General features: G+C 39.3%; 4 protein-coding genes and 1 non-coding gene across 7 annotated transcripts in view; 2 read left to right on the top strand and 3 right to left on the bottom strand.

Annotated features, from left to right (window-relative positions):
• The window catches only part of LOC133740489 (uncharacterized), a 23,109-nt gene extending 15,406 nt beyond the window's left edge, over window positions 1-7,703 (top strand). The window contains exons 1-6 of one of the 2 annotated variants that reach the window (XM_062168440.1): window positions 2,050-3,390; window positions 3,477-3,566; window positions 3,666-3,810; window positions 4,000-4,074; window positions 4,190-4,211; window positions 7,282-7,703. In XM_062168440.1, the coding sequence (XP_062024424.1) occupies window positions 3,482-3,566; window positions 3,666-3,810; window positions 4,000-4,074; window positions 4,190-4,211; window positions 7,282-7,296 (342 nt within the window). In that variant the 5' untranslated portion in view covers window positions 2,050-3,390; window positions 3,477-3,481 and the 3' untranslated portion in view covers window positions 7,297-7,703. Of the gene's footprint in view, window positions 1-2,049; window positions 3,391-3,476; window positions 3,567-3,665; window positions 3,811-3,999; window positions 4,075-4,156; window positions 4,212-7,281 lie in introns of those variants that run through there. The other variant, XR_009861263.1, reaches the window with a different exon arrangement.
• Window positions 7,704-10,006: 2,303 nt separating this feature from the next.
• TRNAP-UGG (transfer RNA proline (anticodon UGG)) lies at window positions 10,007-10,078 on the bottom strand. The gene has a single exon. It is a non-coding gene; the product is annotated as a tRNA-Pro (tRNA).
• Window positions 10,079-11,692: 1,614 nt separating this feature from the next.
• Window positions 11,693-14,685, top strand: LOC133735141 (high mobility group B protein 9). 2 transcript variants are annotated; one of them, XM_062162553.1, is made up of 7 exons: window positions 11,693-11,995; window positions 12,215-12,469; window positions 12,572-12,650; window positions 12,744-12,906; window positions 13,088-13,222; window positions 13,809-14,170; window positions 14,332-14,685. In XM_062162553.1, the coding sequence occupies exons 1-7, from the start codon at window positions 11,979-11,981 to the stop codon at window positions 14,473-14,475; spliced, it is 1,155 nt and encodes a 384-aa protein (XP_062018537.1). In that variant the 5' UTR covers window positions 11,693-11,978; the 3' UTR covers window positions 14,476-14,685. The 2 variants fall into 2 exon arrangements, with proteins under 2 accessions (XP_062018537.1, XP_062018538.1); XM_062162554.1 differs by having other exon boundaries at window positions 11,697-11,995; window positions 13,100-13,222.
• A 40-nt stretch (window positions 14,686-14,725) lies between these two features.
• LOC133735142 (U11/U12 small nuclear ribonucleoprotein 25 kDa protein) lies at window positions 14,726-16,010 on the bottom strand. The gene is made up of 4 exons (XM_062162555.1): window positions 15,578-16,010; window positions 15,363-15,468; window positions 15,176-15,275; window positions 14,726-15,021 (listed from the first exon to the last, which is right to left on the bottom strand). The coding sequence occupies exons 1-4, from the start codon at window positions 15,834-15,836 to the stop codon at window positions 14,926-14,928; spliced, it is 561 nt and encodes a 186-aa protein (XP_062018539.1). The 5' UTR covers window positions 15,837-16,010; the 3' UTR covers window positions 14,726-14,925.
• Window positions 16,011-16,624: 614 nt separating this feature from the next.
• LOC133739844 (glutathione S-transferase-like) lies at window positions 16,625-18,170 on the bottom strand. The gene is made up of 3 exons (XM_062167653.1): window positions 17,532-18,170; window positions 17,404-17,452; window positions 16,625-17,309 (listed from the first exon to the last, which is right to left on the bottom strand). The coding sequence occupies exons 1-3, from the start codon at window positions 17,682-17,684 to the stop codon at window positions 16,855-16,857; spliced, it is 657 nt and encodes a 218-aa protein (XP_062023637.1). The 5' UTR covers window positions 17,685-18,170; the 3' UTR covers window positions 16,625-16,854.
• Between the last annotated feature and the right edge of the window lie 43 nt (window positions 18,171-18,213).

Raw genomic sequence — 18,213 nt, 5'->3', positions numbered from 1 at the left:
CCCACTGGGCGTGCCAAAATGTTTGGCTCCAATTTTGCTGCACATTCAGAAGTTTTTCTCTTGAAGCACATTCAACCACCGGGCTTCAAAACAAACATTTTGGCACGCCCAGTGGGACAACATCAGAGTCTTTTCTCTTGAAGCACATTCAACCACCGGGCTTCAAAACAAACATTTTGGCACGCCCGGTGGGACTATACTAGAGTCTTTTTGCATTTGTTCGCCATCATTGGGATGCCAGAGGAAAATCTTTACCAAAAGAAATTCCTAAAGTGAATAGATGGTCAATGTTGCCACCACTGGCGATACTGCCATTAATGATGAGTTTATGCCTATTTCCATCCCAGAGGGGGCAAGCATTGAGGAACAGCTGGCGATCATCATGGCCAACGTCAAGAGGCATAAAGAAAAGCGAGCCAGGGACATGGCCAGTTTGATCGCAAAAACAAAGCAGAGGTTTCGCGATTGGGACCAACAAATTGAGGCTGTTTATGGAGAAGATGGTCCAGAAGATTGTTCTTCTGACAATAAAGTTGTCTCTGAACATGTACTTGACTTCTCCAATGATCAAGCCAAATATGTGGCTACTGATCAGATGCATGGGGGGCAAGATGGAGCCCATGTTCATTCTGTTGATCACCAAAAGGAATTTCTTAAAAATTCTAATAGCCAAGCGGTGATTAAATATGATCTACGCGACCAAATTGTTGTTTTTGAGGCTCTTGATCATGAGAATTCAAACCAACAAGTGGTCGTCTATAATGGCCAATCTGTGGCTAATTCTATGCCAACAAAGATACTTGGGGGGGCAAGATTACTCCTCCTACGAGCCAAATTGCTTCCAATTCTTCGACGCAAAGTATCTTTGTTCTTTTCCTACAAGCTCTCACAGGAGGGATTTTTACCCTACAAATTTTGATACATCGGAGCTTGGAGTGAAGCATAGATGGCCTCCCCCGTGGTCTTCTAGAAGTTAGCCAAACAAGGTGCTGCAAGCTCCTTTCTTTGTTTTTTAATTTCCTGTCAATTTTCAGTTTTTTACTAAGCGGTTGTGAATCATAACGGAATAGGTGAAGTCTCTTTTGTTAATATTGGCCTAAACTCCTTATTGGTGCCTAGTTTAGGTCCCTTAAGGTTAAAGGAGGCTTTTATTAACACTTGTTGAACTGTCTTCACACTTATGACCTTTCTCATCTTAGTAAGTATAGCCTATGTGAAATGGTGTCTAGAAAGGGGACAACGTTCATGACAGGTTCTTGAATCCAGAAGTGCGTGCAAATGGGCCTAAACCACTATGTGGGAGTAGCTCATGCCAAAATGGATTCTGCCTTTCTTGTTCGCCCTCCCCCACCTGGCCATTTCAGTAAGGTTGCCCAAAGGATTTGAAAGAAAATTTGTGTCTAGGCGACTATACTTGGGCCGCATGTCTAAACCTTGATTCACATTGTCTTATTGAATTCAGCTACTTATCAAAAAAAAAAAAAAAACAACAAAAAAAAAAATACAAAATACAAAAAGAGTTTCAAATTTGTGCGTCGCGGAGGATGCAAAAAATCGTGTTCTTGCCTAACAGTGGCTTGAACTTGCTAATATACTTAAGAGGCCATTGGTTTTGGCCTGGGCACATATACAAGAGGCATTTAATATGCCTAATATGGTATCAGCAGTAATTTCAGTCAACCCAATACAAGTGGTTTTGGAGCGACAACATTATAAGAGTAGTGTTGATTCAAGACCTCTTCAGTCAAGACGAAGACCTTTGACTTCGAGGTCTGGGGGGCAATGTTTGGACCCAAAATGAGCATTTTGGCCTGACAAAGCGTGTCTTGGAGAAATTGAGCCAAAGTCAGTGGCTCTATATATTGTCGACAAGTTCGAAATATATATTTAGAGGCTAAATAAAGCCTACTATGGAAGCATGAAAAGTCAACTTTAGCACATTTTCCTACTTCGGCTAGGAGAAACCGAGCTAAACAGAAGGAGCGGCCGCCTGACCAAATGTACTTGAAATGAGCTGAAACTCTGCAAATCCATTCTAGACAGCCCAAAGATCATTTCTTATGAAGAGTGCCAGAGCTAGTTTTGAGTGGAAGGCCTTCAAACAATCAATCCAATTTTCTGCAGAAGCAAAACTGGAAAACTGGACCTGTAAGAGGTCCAGCAGCATTTTCGGCCCAACCACATGGAAATAAATTCTGAAATTTTACCACAATAATCTACATTCATGGTGAATCATTTCATATGAAGAAATCGAAGGTTGAATCTGAGTTCTTAGTGGAGATAAAAATGGAAGGATAAGGGAGCAGAAAATGACTTAAACCTAACAAATTCCATGAAGTGTTTAAGTATTCAAACCTAACATTCCATTAATGTTTAAGTGCTAAAACCTAACCCATTATGAGTTGTTTAAGGCCAAATAGTGTTGCTTGGAAGCCTATATATAGAGGCTACAACAAGTATCATCTCACTCATTCATACATCAAAACATCTCTAAGATGATCTAAGTTCTCTCTAGAGCAAACCTCTCTAAGAGCAACTCCTCTCTTTCTCCTTCTCTTATCGGTGATCACACTCTAAGTCCTAGTCTCCTTTGGAGCCGACTATTAGTGCCACCAAACCCTCTGTCAATGTACTTCGGTCCTAGTCTCCTTGAGAGCCGATTGTAGTACCACGACCAAAAACACCACAATTCACCAATTTAAACACTCATTCATAAATCAAAACATCTCTAAGATGATCTAAGTTCTCTCTAGAGCAAACCTCTCTAAGAGCAACTCCTTTCCTTCTCTTTCTCTTATCGGTGATCACACTCCTAGTCCTAGTCTTCTCAGAAGCCGACTTTCAGTGCCACCAAACCCTCTGTCAACGTGCTTCGGTCCTAGTCTCCTCGGGAGCCGACGGTAGTGCCGCGACCACAACGGTTACAGAACCAGCCAAGCAAGGGTAACGCCCTAGCAACCCAGCCAAGCTAAAGTCACGCTTTAGCAAGTACCAAACCCTCTGTCAACGTGCTTCGGTCCTAGTCTCCTCGGGAGCCGACGGTAGTGCCGCGACCACAACGGTTACAGAACCAGCCAAGCAAGGGTAACGCCCTCGCAAACCAGCTAAGCTAAAGTCACGCTTTAGCAAGTTCTCCCCACTTCCCGGTGATTTTCGCTCTGCTCGATCTACGACGTCGAGTATCGATTGTGTGAACAAGAAGAAACTCAACAAAAGTCCTCACCACGAGGCATAAAGAATCCCGCGACGAGATTGGTGCTCTCCTCGTCTACAATCGCTTGATAGAAGTCAGGTCAAGGGACACCCCCAACGACCGCACCCGAACGGTGCTGGCACGCCCGCGCATAAAAGAGACTGTTGACCAGCTGCAACAAAATTGGAGCCAAACATGTATAAATTTTGTATTCAAGTTAATTTTGGTTGTTTCATAATTAATTTCAGAATTATCTCATTGTTATTTTGTTTCTGTCTTGCAGATTCTATGCAAAAAAGTCCGCACGTGATTTTGTTGCCGCTGTTCCTTTGTATGTTATTTAGTGCTATCTTGATCTACTATTTTCATTCAGGTAGAAAGTCTACAGTTTATTAGATAATTGTTACACTAAATTGATTTGCATAAATGTGGTGATAATGGATTGTCTGACTGCTGCTATTGCCTTATGTAGATTTTGTGCCATTCCACCACTTCATTTTGGGTTTTGTCCCCCTTTTCTCGAGCATTCGATTCAATTCCATATTTCCTCTCAAGCTCTTCTCTATTTGGGATCCATATGCAGAGAGAGAGAGAGAGAGACCTTCAAAAAATTTCAGGTTGTACATATTGAAATATATTTCCTCTTAGGTGCATTAACATATGTTCTTTGGAAATATGCAACTAATCATTACAACCCTTACCCACAATATTCAGACCATACAGGATGTAGAAACATAGTCCACAAAGCTGTGATATACACATAATCAAATAGGATGTAGATTGATGGAGATGTCGGCTTAATGTAGGTTGAAGGGTGCTAAGATATGGTATGAGGTTAGCCAAGGATTAAAGCCGAAAGTTGTCTTCCTTTGTCCATCGAGGTCTGCATGTTACCAATTTGTTCTTATTTTGCCTCTCTCTTTGCAAAAACGAAATGCTGAGCTTTTATACTTGATCTCACAGATTCTAATGGGTGTGGTTTTATTGAGATAACAGGTCTGCTGCTTGCTTTTCTGAGGTACTTTCTTCTTCCTCAATATTTACTAATTCCACATTTCAATTCTATTTTTATGCTCATGACTTCTTCTGCTTCTATTATCTACTCAATTTGAACATTGAAGTAACAACTGCTATATATATATATATATATATATATATATATATATATATATATGAATTTTGTATGGACTATGAGTTATTTGCGTAAGATTAATCTGTCTGGTGTATCATTTGTACTTTTACATTGAATCCAACCGATGAAATGGAATGCCTTCAATTTTATAGGGAAAGAAACTGCTTTTGTTTCATTCTATTTTTATCTAATTATTGACTGTGAATCCTCTTTTCTCCTTTCAAAATCTACAATTTTGTTATTCAGTTCAGATTCTGGGGCTTTATGTCAAAATGAGGTTGTTATTAGAGTTTGAGTTGATAGGTTTGTGAGGCCAAGTTTACAACAATCATACAACTATTCAGATCACTCTGAAAAGTTCAGTTTTTTGTGTTATGAGTTTTATTCAAATGGTCAAATTATGGGGCTTTATGTAAAATGTAGTTGTTGAAAGTAATTTGTATGTGATAAGAAACTTATTGTCAGAGTCTGACATAATCGGTGTGTGAGGTCAGGTTTACTACAATTATACAACTACTTTATTAAGCTTATTTGGTTATTATCTGATTTTCTATTTTTATTGACATTACTTGACAGGACCCGCCCCGAATTTCACCTTGAAATCCGAGGTGGCCCTGTGAGGCCCACCTTAGGGATAACTCTACCAAAAATTCGGCAGAGTCACCCCTAAAATGGACTACCCAAAAACCTGTAAAACACACAAAAACACTTCAAGCAAACCAATCTTATACTCCTGGAGCCACCCTGCTCCCAATTACCAACAACTCCACTTTCACAAAACACAAAACTCAACAATACTAATCTCAAAGGTTATCAGAGCAATACTACTATACACAGGGATATAAAAAGAAGAGTAAAGGATCAAGGGATCCTACACTGCGGAAGTAGTGACAACTATGCCTCAAATGTCATGTACGCCCGACCTCCACTAATTCGCCTGCAAACTGGGCATTAGAAATCGAAAGGCCCAGGGGAAAGTAGACGAAAAACGTTAGCGTGAGTGGACAAAAATAAACGATTTAAAAGAAAAAGGATTTCATACTTTCCCACATTTATTCTCTTTAAAAACCGACTAGCCTCGCTAGTCATAACATTCGAAAAATAGATCGTAAAACCGAAATCTCGTTTCTCAAAAAGATAAGACCAGCCCTGCTGGCTACAGTGAAAATCAGACTAGCCCCGCTAGTCAAGCAACGATAAGATATGGGGAAGAAGTATCACCATACGAAAGAAGGGAGCCTCCCAGGCTCGGGTCGGAGTGTCCCACACTCTAGAGCATCCCATGTTCTGCTCTTACTCACCCACGAACACATAGTAAGCAGGGAGGAGTACTAATAGACTAGCTAGCAATAAATATGACGACCCAGGTATGGTGGGTTAAAATCATACGAAAATCAAAAATTAGTAAGGCTTCCCCATAAGTCCCGCAAATAAAACAAAAACACGGGTACGGTTCCCAACCGTACCCGGAAATTCTCGATAAAAAGTCACATAAATCAACAGCGTGTCCCACACGCTAAAAGAATAATTAGATCATCATCAAGGCATTCCCAAAGCCAAAACCGAAGGTCGATAAATAAATATGAAAACTAACTCCATCGAAATCTCATTTCGAAAATCTCTTATAAAATCTCAAATCGATGAATAGAAACATAATATAAATAGTATAATTCCGGAAATCACCTCGGAAATAAATAATTCATCAAATAGGATTATAAATCATAACCAACTTCGGAAACGAATCATTATCAAAAGAAATTATATGAGATAAAGTGAAATCAATCTCCGAAATTAAATCATATGCTCGAAATGTAATATGATAATTAAATAGAGCAAACTTTAAGAAATAAATGCATGCATCATTATTTAAACACAAAAGTCCACTCACAGTATTATTGGGCGACCACGCAAACGAGTTCCTTCATTTAGTCGTAGCTCGCGACATTGCCCTTTAAACAGTCGAAACCGGCCGGTGCAAAATTTTCCAGAAATTCCAAGAACCCTAGGATCGGGTTTTGATCAATTCTCCCTCTCCACTGCGACTCGTGGCTCGAGGCTAGGGGAAAATGATCCTTGACGAAAACCCCACCTTCGACGCCGGTTTGGTGGCCGGAGGCGGCCGGAATCGCCGGAAATCGACAGAACTCCCAAACTGCTACAGTGAACTTCATGGCTCAATTCCAAGCTCCACCGGTCGAGTCACCGCAAAACACCACCACAGGTGTGACAAGGATGAAGAGGCGAGCTTGCCGATGCCCGGATTCCATCGTGGGGTGGCCGGAGGAGGAAGAAATCGGAGGAAGAAGAAATCGAGCCGAAGAAGGGAAAGGATCGGGGGAGAGAAGAGAGAAAAGCTGGGTAAGTTTTCCAAAAATGGAAACTTACCACAGTAACTTGGCTATTTATAGAAACTTACCACATGAACAGTAACCTTAGTATTTCGCTTATAACTTTCACATACGAACTCCAATTTTTACGTACCACATATGCACGTGCTCGGTTTAACGTCCTCTACAACTTTCATGAAGAACATTTTCTCAAATTTTGACCAGAACAAAAAGTCAACTTTTAGGGCCACTAAAAGTAGTAAAAGTATCGAAACAGAGTAAAAAGTGAAAGTAATTGTCGTTTACCGTCCAAATGACTAGTAAACTGATAAATTTAGGTTCGGGACGCAACATTACTATAGTGGTATTTCAAAGAAATGGACTTCATTTTTTAAGCTTTTCATTACCTACAGGAGAATCTGTATATAAAATAAGTTGTATGTAGGGTTAATGGGTTTATGAGGTATACTACAGAACAATATGGGGATGTCATGCACTAGATGAGTGTAGACCTTTAATCAAGTGAAGTCAATATAGAAAAGTTTGTATTCTGTCTCATTTGCAATCTAAAAATCTTTCAGTTTTGCCGAGATCAGTATTAATATAATTTCTCACTTTCACAATGACAGGGAAGGCAGCATTGAACCAGCAACATCATCTATGGAGTACTTCAACAAGGAGAAAACCGACGGAAGTATGATGACACACTTTGTGTAGACAGAACTGGAGGGAGCAACTTTTTGGACAACCTCCATAACTGCCCATCATTAGGCTAACAACTTTTCAGCATACACCTATTTTTTGCAAGCAGATCAAGCAGTGATTGTAACTAAGCTAGCTTGCAACTAAAACAACCTATTTTTTGCAAGCTAATCCAGCAGCAACTGTAACTATGTTAACTTTAAACTATGAAAACCTATTTTTTGAACACTACCACAACATCTATATTAGTGGTAATGTTATTTGGACACAATCAACATCTTCTGTTATAAATGATTTACCATCAGAATTTACTTCTCAACTACATTCTCTATGCTTCTAAACTTTCAGATTTCGTTCCAAAACCCGCAGCAACGCGCGGGAACAAATTCTAGTGATTGCAACTCTTATAGGTCGCGTGGGACATTTTGGACAGTAAAGTGGGCATTCTTAATTATTTTTGTTTTGTAAGTTAGAATTTTATTTTAATAAATATCACTGAACATACGTTGAACTCACCAAACTCCACTCACCTAAGCACGCAATTACGGTAAGAATGAAATGCCACGTCCAAAGCAAACAAATAGAATTCAAGCTACAAATTAAATCACTCAATTTATCAAGTAGCTCACCTCCAACAACAATAACAAAAAAATTATTCACATAACATAAAAAGAAACTTGTAGATTTATTATTATTACTATTTTTGTTCACAATGATGATACATGTTAGTCATTCTAGACATAGCATAGGTCATACTGGCCATCGCCAAAGTTATACGTGCATATTACTATCGATCTTTTTTTATAGTATACTAACCCTCCCTACAATCAATTTCCCTGGAATACACGTTGAAATGGTGAGTTATACCACTCCACTACTGAGAGACTGAGAGTTTTAGTAGGAATATCATTATCCTTAGATTGGTAGCAAATATACTTATTTTACATGAGTTGCCATTCCCTTTTATAATGTTATTTTTTAAATAGGGATCTTGACCCATAGCACCAAAATAGGCTAAAATTAGCCCACTTACATCACCAAGAGAATTTTATTCCCACTAACCCAATTTAACAATTAAATGACGATTTTGGGCTCCAGAAATTTAAAAATTACATACTGCCATCTCTCTCTCCTCTCCCACTCTCTATGCCGGCTATCTCCTCTCTCTCTCTCTCTCTACTCCCTCGCTCTCTACCGGTGACTTCCTCTCTCTCTCTTCTCTCCCCTCCTTCTCTCTCTACCTGGTATGACGCCGGTATTCACCGACCACATCGCCACGGTCTCCGACGCCGTCACTCCCTCGCTGGGAAGAATCGACTCGAACTGCGAAGCAGCAAGACGACTCTGATTCGTCCAATTTCGCCGGATTCAATCAACTCAGAGCATGTTCGATTCAATCAACTCAGAGCCTCTTCGATTCAATCAACTTCGAGGCTCGAGAACGTGAATTGCTGGCGGTGCTACTCCGAGCCCAGTTCGATTCCGGAGAGGCTCGAAAACTTGAACTGCTGGCTGTGCTCGACGCTAGGGGTTCTGGCAATCCGATGCAAAGCCTCGCCTGAAGACAGCGAAGCACTCAGGGTTCCGGTCCCAGGTCTGCAACCGGCGAAGGGGGGGGGAGAAGAAGATGTGTGGGGGTGCCTAGAGCATTTTCTGGGTGCCCATATCAGTTTGTTTTTTTGGAGGAAACAGGAGGAAAGAAAATAAAGTTTTAAACGTCTATTGGAGGGCAATACGCGTTTATTGGAGTGCAATAGACGTTTTTACATTTATATAATCTCTTCATTTTTTTTTTGAATCAAAGTTTTATTTGTCTAATTTTAGGAAGATTAGTTCACATTCCGGTTACCGAAAGTTCTATTGGGGGGCAATACATGGCTGATAGACGTCTATTGCCCCTCTATTGGGAGGCAATAGATGTCTATTGGGGGCAATAAACATTTCCGGTGAGGTTTTCAGAAAAGTCTGGTGGGCGGCGGCCGGTGACCGGATTCCGGCGAAAGTTGACCGGATTCCGGCGGCCGGTGACGGGGCTCCGGCGAAGTCTCATATAGTTTTTCTCTCTTCCATTTTTTTTTTATCTCTCTAAGTATCAAAGGGGTGAGGGTAAAATGGTATTAAAAAAAAGTAAAAAACAAAAAAAAAAATCTTACCCATTATTAGGGAAGACCTCATTAGAGTGTTTTGGGTAAGAGAGAATTAAAAAAACTTAATGGGGTAAGTGGGAAAAAAATCTCTAAAAAAAGGGTAAATGAACAAAAAGTCAAAAATAAAACAAGTGAAAAACAAATAATGAATGGACCTATATTGATAGGGTGAACTTTTTGAGTTTTTCAAATATTTTTTGCCAATTTATTTGAATAGTTACCAAAATATTTAAATTAATAACATTGGAACCACCTAAATTTTATTAATTTAGAAAGATAATGAATTTATTGAGAAATAAATAAAGTTTTGATATATTATTAAATATTAATTCCTGTCTCAGTCATAATTCAAAAGGAATGTTTTTGTAAGTTTGCTTTTAAACTTTTTTAGTAAATATTACTTATTAATTCCTGTATCAGCGTACTAGTAATGCATAATTCAAAAGGAATAGTTTTGTAAGTACTGCATCAAAAAGAAAGTTTTAGTAAATCTAATAATTAAAAAGGGGCATTCCGAGAATCGAACTCGGGACCTCTCGCACCCAAAGCGAGAATCATACCACTAGACCAAATGCCCACTTTGCTAGATTGGTTAGTTTCTTGACTTTTATATATATTTGGTGATGAAAAACAGAAAAGCCCTTTTGAGCATTACCCTTTTATAATGAGTTTATGAGAAACAATTTGGGCTGGGTCAAGGTCCGCATACTCAACAACCTTGTAATATTTGTTCCCCCCCCCCACCCTAATTAGTTGAATAGTATTTACTTAGAGCAAGTCCACCCGTTGAGGTTGACAGGTCAATACTATTCACTGTTTTTTATATTTCATTTCCACCATTTAGGTTGTCATGTCAGATACTGTTCATAAAAGGTCACCGAATGTCAGTTGGCAGGTCAAGAAATTGACTCAGAGTGACCTTTTGTGAACAGTAACTGACCTGTCAACTTAAATGGTGGAAATGAAAGGCAAAAATCAGTGAATGGTATTGACCTACCAACCTCAACGGGTGGACTTGCTCTTACTAAGTTTGAAAATTATGCTTATCTACTCTCTCTATTTTATAGTAGGACAACTTAAACTTGAAAATAATACCTTACAACATTGGATTTAGATCCAAGGGTGACTAAACATAAATTTCTTACTCTGTTACATAGTAGATGAATATTTTTTACATTTGTTCAAGTGACTTCATCTTGAAGGACATTATTTGTTATACATAAAATGCAGATTGTGATAAACAAACAAGAGATAGACTTTTTTCTTTTGGTAAATTAAAACTAGCATTGGGCCTACACACAATGTGTGTAGGGAGTTATTATTATTATTTTTTCAAGTGTGTAGGGAGATAGTTAAAAGTAGTGGGGAGTTTCCTCATAGAAACTCACCAAGTTTCCACTACTTTTATTTTAATTTTGTTTTTATTTTTATTTTGTAAATTGAATTTATTATTCTTATTGATTGTTTCTGATTCAAAGTTTTTTAATATATAAATGATAAATTGATAAAAACAATCAGTTATGGAGAGCAAACTCTATTCTCTTAGAGCAACTCCAACAGATTCCCTATATTTTGATTTTTCTCTACTTTAAGGAAAAATAAGCCTATTTTACTCCAACAGATTCCCTATAACTATCCCTATTTTAGGGAAAGTGAGGAAAGAGAAAACCAAATTTCCTATATTTAGTTATTTACAGCAAACTCTAAAATTTTAAGGAAGAATATGGAGATTTTAGAGATTGTGGTCAAATAGAGAATCTGTTGGAGTTGGAGAAGAAAAAGAGGCTAAAACTTTGACTTTTGCTTCCCTATAATACAGAAATTATGGAGAATCTGTTGGAGTTGCTCTTAATAACAGTATAGATACATAATTAAAGTCAATGTATATAAAAATACACAAGTAAAGACGCAAAGTCAATGTATATGGAGTGGCCAAAATAGACCATATTATCGATCTAAACACTAAATGGACTAATCGAGAAAACAAAAGCACATTTTCTGACTAACGTAGACACTATATAATTACATTCACATCGCACAATTTTCTCAGTTAGCATCTTAAACTCGAACCACACGCTTGGTGAAGTCAATTTTCGATGGATAATTGTGGGGGACCCCCGTCAAAACCAAGTCATCCCATTGCTCTATACAATAGACGGCCCCTATTGGGTTCATGAATATCACACGGTGCACTAGAGTGCACCTTATAACTCAGCAGAACGATCGTCCCATCAGAAATCTCGTCGCAGATGTACGTCAAGATTTTGTTTCAGAAATCAAATCAGAACCCGAAGCCGAAATAAGACGCCAAAAAGTGCATGTCAACCCTCGCAAGACATATGACAGGAGACAGAACCCAGAGAGATTATACATCACAGTCTGCAAAACAATGTCAGACTTCGAACCACTCAAAGAGAGAGAGAGAGAGAGAGAGAGAGAGAGAGAGCCAATAGAAGCAAGAGTTGTAATTATTATGAATGTATTGTATTGTTAAGTAAGTAAAGTCTGTACGAAAAATAAATACTAGAGCGAAAATCTAAGCATCATTACGTATTGGCTTCGCCAGTGGGTTTTCAATTCACAGAAGAATCCAATATTGAGCAACCGTTACTCTTCTCTATATCTGGGCCTATTTACTGTTGCTTAATTTCAAGCTTATCTTGGAAATCATCATCTACTTGTTTCTTTACTGTCATCATATTGTTACTGTTAGGTTGTTTGCTCTTAGCTCTCTCAATTACTCATCATCGAAACTCTACTTCTTCTGTGCTTGGATTTTCCGGCGAGGCTGTGAAGGAGTCGTCGCCGGGGAGATGTCGCCGGTGGCGAAAGGTGAGAGCTCGAGGGGGTTGCAGGGTGTGCATTACTATCCTGCACCGCTTTCGTCTCATGATGAAATTGTTAAGGATTCTGTTGTTTTCTGGGACACTCTCAGACGCTTCCACTTTATGATGAACACCAGGTTTATGTAAGCCTTCTTATTCCGAAACAGTTCATACAAATGTAGTTTCATGGTGTTTCTTCGTTTTGTTTCCTCTCTAAGTCTATGTTTTCTTTTTGGGTGAAAAAGGATTCCTGTCATTGGAGGAAAGGAACTAGATTTGCACATGTTGTACGTGGAGGTAACAAGGAGGGGTGGATATGAGAAGGTTTGGTCTTCATTTTATCATTCTTGAATTATAGGTACATTTATTTGCTGATTATGTTATTAAACGGTGTATTTGGAAAAACCATCTCTTTAGGTTGTTGAAGAGAAGAAATGGAGGGAAGTGGGTAATATTTTCATGTTCTCCCCAACAACAACTAGTGCTTCTTTTGTGTTGAGGAAGCACTACAGAAGTCTTCTCTTCAGTTATGAACAAGTTCACTGCTTTAAGAAGCAGGGTCCTATATGTTCCCCTTCAGGTATTACATTATTAACCTCCTATTTCTTGAACCCAGTATTTTTATTTTGTTTACAGTGACAGTTTATTTTGACCATCTTGCTAAAACGGCTCTTCTTTCAATCCTCGTTCTACAGTTTTTATTTTAATTTTTTATATATATTTCTTTTTAATTCTGAACTGATTTTTCGTTACCCTCCTAGCGCCGCCTCCAGTTGCCTTTTCCATTAGTAATCGGAACTACTCAGACAAACCTGAACTGGCTCTGGTGGAATATTCCTCCAAAATGCCGAAACCGGCCAAACCCATCAGAGATTGTCCGGTTCCGGGTTCTGAAGGTAGGTTCATTTTTCTTAACAATCTCTGCAGTGTTTTTACCCTAATATAAAAAAAAAAATCCACTGGATAAGGTGGTGACTAGTTCCAATGGCTGAACTGCCCACCACAAATGTTTGATGTGGTTTCTATGCCTCAAAATTTCATATGTGATAAGTTATTTTTGGATGCTATGCTATGCTGATTATTTAGATTTAGAAAATAACTAAATTTGCAATCTTCATTTGTATTTGTAAGAATTTTATAGCACTCCGAAATTTCTATGCCTTGGACTTTGCTGGTTAAAGAAAAAACCAATATGTCATGTGGAATAGCTCAGTTTGACCCCACTCCTATCCCATGTTACAAATATGTGGCTGCTAGGTAGACCATATACTATGTTTCTATTTTGTAACTCTCATAGATGCATTGATGGGTCCATATCATATAGCAATAGCACATATGGGACCAATACCATGATTTCAATATGTCCATTGGCATTGCCCAAAAACCTTCAACCTAAATGGACCACCTTCCACTTCCACATGCATAATCTATAACTGGCTGTAGCTCTGGAATGTTTTCAGTTACAAGGTCATGTTTTCTCAGGAACAGGAACAGGAACAATTACTGGGAAGTTTGATTGTGGCTATTTGGTAACTGTGAGGTTGGGTTCGGAGGTTCTCAATGGAGTACTATACCATCCTGAGGAGCCAGTTTTGTCTGATGCAAGCCCTGAACCAATCAATTTCAGAGTACCGGACACCAAAAGATCACGTCGTCGTTCTGGCTTGAAAAGGAGGAGTAGAAGAAGGGAAGACCCCAATCATCCGAAACCTAATCGAAGCGGCTATAATTTCTTCTTTGCTGAGAAGCATTGCAAGTTCAAGTCCCTCTACCCAAACAGAGAAAGAGAGTTTACAAAGATGATAGGGGAGTCTTGGAGCAATCTCACCGCAGAAGAGAGGATGGTAATTACTATAAAATAAGTTTTGAAAATATGGTAACTACTATATTTTAAAATGCCACAAGGGAGAATGAAACTATTAAGTTTTGTTCACAATTTCTTAAAACCTTTAATATATTTTTCTTGGAAGATTAGTCACACTTTTCTTGTCATTTCTTTCCATAGGTTTACCAGAATATTGGGGTGAAAGACAAGGAGAGATACAAGAGAGAACTTGAAGAGTACAAGGAAAAGAAGAAGCTCAGGCAGACCACGGAAGTTAACAGAGACACAGGGTTGATTAGTAAAGCTAAAAAAGAGAGCCAATAGAGGAATTCAACTCAAGAGAGAAGAGCTTGTGATCATTGGATTCTATGTATAGCGAAATGTAGGATCTAGTTTAATTTAGGCTCTAGTTGTTGTAAGGGAATTCTATGCAACTCCTTTCTGGTTTCTAATTTACTAATCTGAAGGAGATCACTAGGAAAAGGCGATAAATGCTTCATTTTATTGCAAATTGCGTTTAGTTAATTTATTATATATTTAGTATCTACAATGCAACAGAAAAATGCAGGTCATGTGAGGGGAGGAATAGGGACTGCAACGATTTGCAGGATATTCATAGGAATTGCATTGAGGACGTAGGCAATGGAAGGATTACCATTGATGTAGCTCACAGGATTTGTTATAATAGCAGCAATGGCCTACTGAGATTACATTCCAAGATTAAAAAGATCCATAAGGATAAGCACAGCAAATAGAGATGCAATAACCTCAACATCACATTCGCTTGCTAAGACCATGAAAGAAGCGATGTCTCCTCCTCTTTGAATGCCTCCTAGAACCCTTGGATGCCACACAAGGAACAAAATGGACCTGCTCATGTATATAAAATCTGTCAACATAACTATAGTATGCTAGTAACTTCCTAACAGGCTAATACTCGACAGCCGAGACTAGAGCTTTATTTCAGTTAGGTCTGTACATAAGTGCATGAACAAAATGAAAATGACAAAGGTGTTTAGGGTACCTGAGAATTGTTGCGAATGCCATACTCCTCAACTGCAGCATTGTCATCCAGCAACTTCTCATTGTGGTATGACAGGCAAAAATTCCCCCACACATGCTTCCTGCACATCAAAATCGACAATACACCCATCATCAAATTTCACCAATACAACACAACTTCGTGGAAAGAAACACAGGCAAAAACACACCATGAAATGTGGCGGTGACCCATCTTGGACTGCTCCATTTCGTTGACTTTCTTTTTTATCGCAAGCTTGAGATCCTTGACCGTAGCAGAGTTCATGAGCGCCACATCTTCACAAACATCAAATTCAAAAACCGAACAGTTTAATTTTTTCACACATTCAAATATATATAGCACACAAGGTGTTCGATAAATTGTCTGAGAGAGTTTGAGCGTTACCCAAAGAGGTGGCGTCAAGCTTGACGACATTGATGCGCATGGCGCTGCCGAATTCGAGGCTGAGGAGAGCGTCGACATCCGATAAGGTCGGTTTTTTGGGGACGTCGGAAAGGATGGGATCTTCCAAGAGGGCGGCCAGCGTTGACTGTAGCCTTGCTTTCTTTATGTTGCTTTCCTTGTATCCTTCCAAGCTAACGCTAGCTTCCGGCGTCGTTTTGGACTCCATGTTGATGTTGCTCTTCTGTTCAGTCTCGGTCATGGCTCTATCTGCATCTGGATTTTTGGTCGCGCTAAATTTCAAGGAAGCAGAGCAGAGAAGCTAAGAATGGATTTGGGTTCAGTTTGAAAGCCTAGCCTTCACTCTTCAGCTGCTTCTGTTATCATGTTTGGCCTATATTAATCAAAGCCTTTATTTATTTATTTTTTTAAATGGTCTAATTAATTTTCTTAGGAAGCAATTTATCAGACTTTTACTATAGTGTCAATTTGTTACTCTTAAGTTTTATTTCGGCCAACCTCCGATCGAGCTACGAGCACGAGTAGGCAGGCGCCTAGAGGGGTTTGGGGCTTTGGGCTGGGAAGGAAGGACAGTTACACTGCTCCTCTTTTTTTTTTGCTTCGCGCCCGATGAGATGATGATTACCACATGTTTTCATCAGTCATTCATAAGTACTATTTTTGCAAATTTCCTACCTTAAGTTTTCAAAATTAGCGAATTTACTATCTTTTCGTCTGTTCATCTGTTCAAACATTGATTACTTTTGAATATTTGGGGTGACGAATGATCAATTTTGAAACTTTAGGGAAGCAAATTGATTAATTTTGAATGCCTAGAGTAGCAAAGCGTAGCAAATTGGCTAAAATAAAACCTAAGATAGCAAATTGGTTGAAATAAAATCTAAGGTAGCAAATTGGTAATTATGCCAAACTAATTCTTAGGCAGCATCTTTATAATATGGATCATCAAATTCACAGATAGCAAGAAAATCATGTTCATGGGAAAACAGGGGAACAATGTTTCCACATAATTTGGCGATCCTCTTTCAGTTGGATAAATTTAAGATTTATTGATTTAGATAATCCAGTACATAATCAAGAGAGGCAGAACAAGAACTCCCTCCAAATCCAGCAGAATCTGAAAAGGTTTCCGGCTGAAGAACACATATTATTCAAGCCGTCAAGTTCCGATTAAGTATTGCGATTAGCCACGACGAACAAATATTGGAAAAAAGAAACGAGCAAAGCAAAGATAAACCCGAGCAAAGTGTTAAGGACTCTCAAGCAGGCTTCTGCATTTCAACCACCTTCTGCCACGATTCTCGGCTAGATATCTCAGACCACCACCTGCCCACATTGTCTCTCTCAGTAAACAGCTCTCCCATATCGGTGGAATTCACCAAGTAGTGTGTGTTGGGCAAGTGAGAAAGGTCAGCCAGAGTGAATTCGTCACCCGCCAAGAACCGGCTCTCACCCAGCCTCTCTTCGTACACGTCCAGCACCTTCTTCAGCTTCTCTCCGTTCTGCCTGATCGCCCCTTGATCCTGCTTCAGCTTCATTCTCGGTGCGAATGCAAGCTGAAACACCAGAACGGAGCTTGGAGGACCGAAGCCATGTGATTCAGCTTCTATCCACTGATCTATGGAAGCCTTTGCCAATGGGTTTTCCCCATACAATCCCTTGTTTCCCTGTTTTGCATACTTCTCACATATGTACCGGCATATGGACCTCGATTCTGAAATTACAGATCACATTAACAAGTAAACACATTTAGAGAACTAATCAACCAAAAATCCACAATCTAATTCCATGCATTGAAGCATACATACCGAAAAGGGCGAAGCCCTCGTCTTCAAAAGCTGGCACTTGTCCAAATGGCTGTTACAGTCGAAAAGAAAAAACGATGATGAGAATTCAACAGAATCGTGTTCACTGTAAATGTAGGAGTAAAAGATACCTGGATCTTGAGGTATTCAGGCTTCTTGTGCTCGCCTTTGGCCATGTTGACCGGAATGAGCTGATAGGGCACTTCTTTCTCATGGAGACAGGCCAACACTCTCGACACGGCCGTGGATATCGGTGGTCCGTACACTTTCACCGAAGTCGCCATCAGATTCAGATTGGTTTTGAGTTTTGGCTCCTCTGTTTTCTCTTTCTTATTAGTCTGGTGTGTTTCTAATTTGCGTCCTCCTCTACTCTTTTACACCATACAAAACCACCGACGTGTTGCTCAGCCACTTTATCCCTTGCTTGAAACGGTTGGTTTGTTTGGGTCCACCAGCGTCCGCTTACCAGAGATAGAGTTTTAAGATCAAACAAGGGATTTGATTGCAACTAAAAATATATGAGAAACAAAGACGCAATTAAAATTTACAGCTTGAACCACCAAACTCTGCTTTGCCTTAAAAACACGAAAAGTTTGATACTGCTCTGGAGTCGTGAGCCGTTAAATCAATGTGTGCTTGTGAATGTGTTCACATAGGCACATAATGAGCTAATCCAACAACTACCGGCTTATGAGTTTCAGTAATCCGCGGCACAATATAACACCCCTAAAAACACATGACCAGTAATCCGCAGCACAATATAACACCCCTAGAAACAAATGACTTACTGCGAGACCTGTTACATTTGTTCAC

Source organism: Rosa rugosa, chromosome 3, assembly GCF_958449725.1.
Source record: "Rosa rugosa chromosome 3, drRosRugo1.1, whole genome shotgun sequence".
Lineage (NCBI taxonomy): Eukaryota > Viridiplantae > Streptophyta > Magnoliopsida > Rosales > Rosaceae > Rosa > Rosa rugosa.
The sequence above is the reverse complement of the archived record's forward strand: the minus strand, read 5'-3'. Positions and strand labels throughout refer to the sequence as shown.

Coding starts and splice junctions, on each gene's coding strand:
- LOC133735141 (XM_062162553.1), top strand. Junction 12,470..12,571: donor ATGATGAACACCAGGTTTAT/GTAAGCCTTCTT, acceptor TGGGTGAAAAAG/GATTCCTGTCATTGGAGGAA. Junction 12,907..13,087: donor TCCTATATGTTCCCCTTCAG/GTATTACATTAT, acceptor TTACCCTCCTAG/CGCCGCCTCCAGTTGCCTTT.
- LOC133735142 (XM_062162555.1), bottom strand. CDS start 15,836: ATGACCGAGACTGAACAGAAGAGCAACATCAACATGGAGTCCAAAACG. Junction 15,469..15,577: donor GCTTGACGCCACCTCTTTGG/GTAACGCTCAAA, acceptor ATGTTTGTGAAG/ATGTGGCGCTCATGAACTCT. Junction 15,022..15,175: donor GCATTCGCAACAATTCTCAG/GTACCCTAAACA, acceptor ATACATGAGCAG/GTCCATTTTGTTCCTTGTGT.
- LOC133739844 (XM_062167653.1), bottom strand. CDS start 17,684: ATGGCGACTTCGGTGAAAGTGTACGGACCACCGATATCCACGGCCGTG. Junction 17,453..17,531: donor CTGAATACCTCAAGATCCAG/GTATCTTTTACT, acceptor CGACTGTAACAG/CCATTTGGACAAGTGCCAGC. Junction 17,310..17,403: donor CGAGGGCTTCGCCCTTTTCG/GTATGTATGCTT, acceptor CTGTAATTTCAG/AATCGAGGTCCATATGCCGG.